General features: G+C 39.2%; 1 protein-coding gene across 1 annotated transcript; it reads left to right on the top strand.

Annotated features, from left to right (window-relative positions):
• Positions 1 to 1,278: 1,278 nt before the first annotated feature.
• LOC104964539 (mothers against decapentaplegic homolog 2-like) lies at positions 1,279 to 4,764 on the top strand. Its single transcript, XM_010793352.1, has 2 exons — positions 1,279 to 1,473; positions 4,262 to 4,764. The coding sequence occupies exon 2, from the start codon at positions 4,460 to 4,462 to the stop codon at positions 4,718 to 4,720; it is 261 nt and encodes an 86-aa protein (XP_010791654.1). The 5' UTR covers positions 1,279 to 1,473; positions 4,262 to 4,459; the 3' UTR covers positions 4,721 to 4,764.
• The last annotated feature ends 271 nt before the right edge of the window (positions 4,765 to 5,035 follow it).

Genomic DNA, 5,035 nt, shown 5'->3' with positions numbered 1-5,035 from the left:
TGGCTTCTCTGTCATGTGACCGAATGTCTTCAAATCACTTTTTGAATGGTATAGCCTACTACACAGCTCTTTAGATTGGATTCTAGTACTTCCTCTATTTAATATAAATATTTAAACGGAAAATTCAGCTTTTTTTTTTTTCAACAGCTTCTCTGTCATGTGACCGAATGTCTTCAAATCACCTTCTGGTCATCTGGGGTGAAGACCGACGCGGAGTCCGGACTGAGGTGCGTCAAGCAGGTACTGTTACAAAAATTACTTTGATGAGCCCCAGAGCAGAATCCTGCACCGGGTCAGGTTTCCTCGGATACCCGGTGGATAACCCGCAATAGAGTTGGGTAACGGGCAAAACATATATGTAGGTCTCTATTGAAGCAATATGCTCATTTCCCCATAAGATTATTAATATAAAAATATTTAGAGTATTACAATGCAATTAAAATAGATGTGTTCTATGCAGCAAGTGTAGTTATTTGACCAGGCCCTGAATTTGAGTGATTATGTCACATGACCTGGAAGTTATTAAAGAAAAAAGCAAATTTTTCCATCAAAATATGAATATAAAATATTTAAAGTATTCAAATGCAATTAAAATAAGTGTGTCCTATGCAGCAAGTGTAGTTATTTGACCAGGCCCTGATTTTGAGTGATTAGGTTACATGACCTGGAAGTTATTGAAGCAATATGATAATTTTCCCATACAAAATATTAATATAAAAATATTTTAAGTATTAAAATGCAATCAAAATAGGTGTGTTCAACAAATGATTTTGGATTTGTTTCATATTCACCCGATCGGGAAGCTGTCGATCTATTCAAAAGAACATTGTTCTTGTGCAATTGAAAAGTAATTTGTTGATGGTCCCTAAGTGAAAGCCTCAGCAGGGGAAACTGACGCTGCTGGCTGGTCCGCAAATGTCTGTCGAATATCCAACCTTAAACTAACTTCACCGGTTATCTTGTTTGTCATAATTACCACAGTCTTGGTTGTGTTTTCAAGCTAAATCTTTTCACTTTACGTTCAAGTCCAACGAGTTTTTAAAGAAGGCATTTTCTTGGTTGTATTACATTTTATTCTATTCTATGGACTAACTACATTGTTATGCAATTATAAAAGGATAATGAAGGTACCCAATGATAAACATCACCGACATACCTTCGTACGTGACAACATATAAAAGACACGAGTTCAAGCCAATAGAACACGCGTCTGGCAACAGGTTATCTGCTGAACCCCGGGAAACAGCCAATAGGAAGCGGGAGGAGGCGGGATATGGTGGCGTCGTGCTGCAGTTCATGTTTAGCGTGAAGCGATACATGTTTGGTTGAGCTTTGAATGAGGGGCCATCATCCCGGCGGCTCGGAGGTGGAAAATACAGTTTAAAGTGTCTCTGAATGTGTTTTAAATGAACAAGCAGGCTTTTCTGACAGGTACCTGAGTCACCGTTTGGCACCCCTTCATCTCCTCGTGGGGTGAGTGTGTGTTTAACAAAGAAACCGATATGATTTGTAAGCGACAAAACATGCAACAGAGCTGTTTATTTGTCTGTGACACAAAGTAGCAAGCTTGCTAGCGGATTTTTTTTTGCACTCTTTTTTGGAGGCGAGGGGAGGAGGAGATATGAGGGGGGCTATCAGTCATTTCGAGACAAAAGAAACCTGCATATTTTCACTGTAGCTCACAGCATATGTCACAAGGGAGTGAAATGAACTCGCTTTTTTTGTAGATTGTCAAAGTCTCCATGCGCTGGCTGATTAGTTGAATCGCCGCTAGTAGCGTTAGCTTATTCTTAAGCCGTGTGTGTGTTATGTGTATGGTTTGGGAGAAGAAGTAACCCAAACACACCGTTTCTCACACAAAAAGCAAGACCGTGCAGACAAAATAACGTTGCTTATTTTGCCCACAAGGCCTTGATAACGGTGGTCCAGCATTTTGAGCAGACAAATCGGCGACATTGTGGCAACAAGAGCACGTTTTGTGCTTTTTGTTCCTTACATTATGAAGACATTCTGTTCAGTTTGAACGGCTCCCACACACGACATGGTTTTGTCTCTGGGACCCCCTTTTTTGTTGTTTTAGGAGTTTTTTCCCCTTCTTTGTGTATCAACCCTTAGCAAAAAGGAATAATAACACTCCTTATTTTATGTTTAGCAACACAATCACTTTTCAATGACCCCAATTAGGGTTCAAACGTAGAGCTTTTAACTTATGTTTTTCCAGCCTTCTTTGATTCTGGCATCAAAGCCTTCTCCCTGAAGCAGTTAATGGACAGCAGGCTTGAATGTTTTGACAATAAAAAGCAACTGCAGGTAATTAAGATTGTAGTTAATTATTTTCAGGAATCGTGTGAGTCATTCTGGAAGCCATACATACTCTTGCACTAATAGTAAGCAGTCCAAGGGTTAAGCCTGTGAAATAAATTCTTAGAAGGAGCTTGGACTTTCGGCGTAACATGCTAAGAACAGTTATCCATTTCCGCCCAGAGAGCTAAATTTAAATATCTGCAACACCGTTTGTTTTATTTAAGTCAATCAAACAATAATCTGCTTTGCTAATATACACACAACACCCTTTTTTTCAAGGATTGAAGGCTTTATTGCCACATGCACAGTAGCTGCAGTGTAGGAATGGCAATGCAAATCTTAATTCCCAAGCTCCTCCAACATTGCAACATAGTTATATAGGACATAAACAATACAACAACAAAAATATATAATAAAATAAGTGCAAGAAGAAACGGAGTAGAATAGATTAGAATAAAATGGTGCACAGTGTTTCTTCCTTAGGAGAACCTACGGTCAATGTTTTCAAATTGGATTTGACTGTTCAATTAAAGTGTTCTCTTTATTTCCCTCCTGTATTTGCCCTGTCAGAGCATCTGTTTCCTGATAAGTTTAAAAAAAATGGATCCATGCATTGCTATAAAATAGGATAAGGTTACATAGGCAAACCAGATCTTGGGTCGGTGCCAATTTCCAACTATTTCCTGTCTGTTGTGGCCTCTGAATTCAACATTTTTAGTTTTTTTTTCAGCACAGTTGCCTTACTAATTTGGATGTAAATCTTTAGATGGTTCACCTGCTCCTGACCTGGGTTTATCACAGTTCGCTCGGCTTTTGTGTGAGGGGAAACACTGGTTGGTTTCAATATAAGGGTTTACTACAGGATTAGCATAGGATTAGTCCAGATATCGACATAGCTCTGTCACCTCATACATACATTCCTCTCCTCTCTGTAGAAAAGAAGATGCTTTAGTTGAGTTGTTTTAAGGTTGACAAAATAAAGAAGCGATACAATGTAGCACAGGGTCATCCACTGCCTGCCATTCGGAGTGAAATCAATAATTATTAAGATACTAAGATTGTTTTCAAATGAGTTTTTGATGAGTTAGTAACTGGCCTTCATAGTCTGGAATATATGGTGATGGATTACTTGTTTTTGTATAGCTATCATGAAAGTTATCAGAATTGTTACTTTATACGTTCAATACAGGCCTATAAATATAACATTTTATTTAGGTTGAGACTATCTTAAGTCTTTCTAATTTATTTCTATGTATTTATAATAATAATAATAATAGCGTTGAGGCCTCATGAAACAATGTTATCACAATATGTAAGTCACAATGATGTTTAACGTGTTGTTAAATGCTCAGTATTGAGAACGTATATTGCGTTTAAATTACTACTTTGAACATCTGTTTTTATATATCAATTTATACGCGTCTGTATATCAATACTCTAATGCAAAGAAAGATTTTGCGATAATTATGCTACATAAACCCCCTCATAAATATAGTGACTCAACTCGAGGCATGTATATTTTTAAATGTATCCTACTTCTGGTAAGATACACAGTATGTAGGCAACTATTGGCCAGTCCAAAAAATGCCATCCTTAAAAATGGTTCTGTTTTTAAAGTACGTAAAAGTTCAAATGGTTTTGCAAGGTGGAAAGATATAACTAAATATTGTTGTTATGATTGAAAAGCACCAAAGACTATTGCACAATACTAGATTGTAGTTCTTACAGTACAGCATACAGGTCGTACATGGTGGGAGAGGTAGCAGCAGGGGGGCTATGACGGATATCACTCTGGGCAAAGAAAGCTGTTCAGGAGTCTAGATGTGTGGGCATAATTCATGTCATCACTTCAGAAGATAATGTTATGCAATAAGACTTTTCATCTTCCGAACCATCTTACTGTTTGTGTTCACAAACGTTGATGTGTCCTTTCTCTTTCCTCCCCTCTGTTTCTTAGGTTTCTTTAGATGTACTCACCGCACACTTACCATGTGATGTTTCCCAAGACTCCTCAAGACCAATGCCTTAGTTCGGACTAAAAGAAGGACATAAATAAAAATATCCAGTAGGACGCCTACTTCCCCTCTCCCTTTTCTCTTTACGTCAGATTAAAAGGGGCATCAAAACACATTTCAAACACACACACATAGCCACCATGTCCTCCATCCTTCCCTTCACTCCCCCGGTAGTGAAGCGCCTCCTGGGATGGAAGAAGACTCCTACAGGGAGTGGAGGAGCAGGAGGAGGCATCGGAGGAGTAGGGGAGCATAACGGAGGAGGGCAGGAGGAGAAGTGGTGTGAGAAGGCCGTGAAGAGCTTGGTGAAGAAGCTGAAGAAGACGGGGCAGCTGGATGAGCTGGAGAAAGCCATCAGCACGCAGAACAGCAACACAAAGTGTGTCACCATACCCAGGTGAGACACACAACCGGTACATCTATCTTCCCTGGCTCTGTTTTTACATGATAATACACACACAACATGGTCATAGACTGGTTCTGGACCATCGTATTTTTGTTCGCCGACCCGGAAGTTGGCATCGCAAGGATTCCCTCTGAAGAAAAGCAATGTGATTTTCCCACTCGATTCAGAACAATGAAAAGCTTTGTGGCCATGACACTTACACGTTAATGACACAACACTTTTTTAAGGGCTGTAGCGTAAATGCAATCCCCAGAAGTATTAGGCTAAAGCTGTAAACAAACAACATCACGCTTGCATGATTCCACGTCAA

This window comes from Notothenia coriiceps, unplaced genomic scaffold, assembly GCF_000735185.1.
Source record: "Notothenia coriiceps isolate Sejong01 unplaced genomic scaffold, NC01 NC01_scaffold00037244, whole genome shotgun sequence".
Taxonomy (NCBI): Eukaryota; Metazoa; Chordata; class Actinopteri; order Perciformes; family Nototheniidae; genus Notothenia; species Notothenia coriiceps.
Note: the sequence above shows the minus strand (reverse complement) of the source record. Positions and strands in the feature narration are given on the sequence as shown.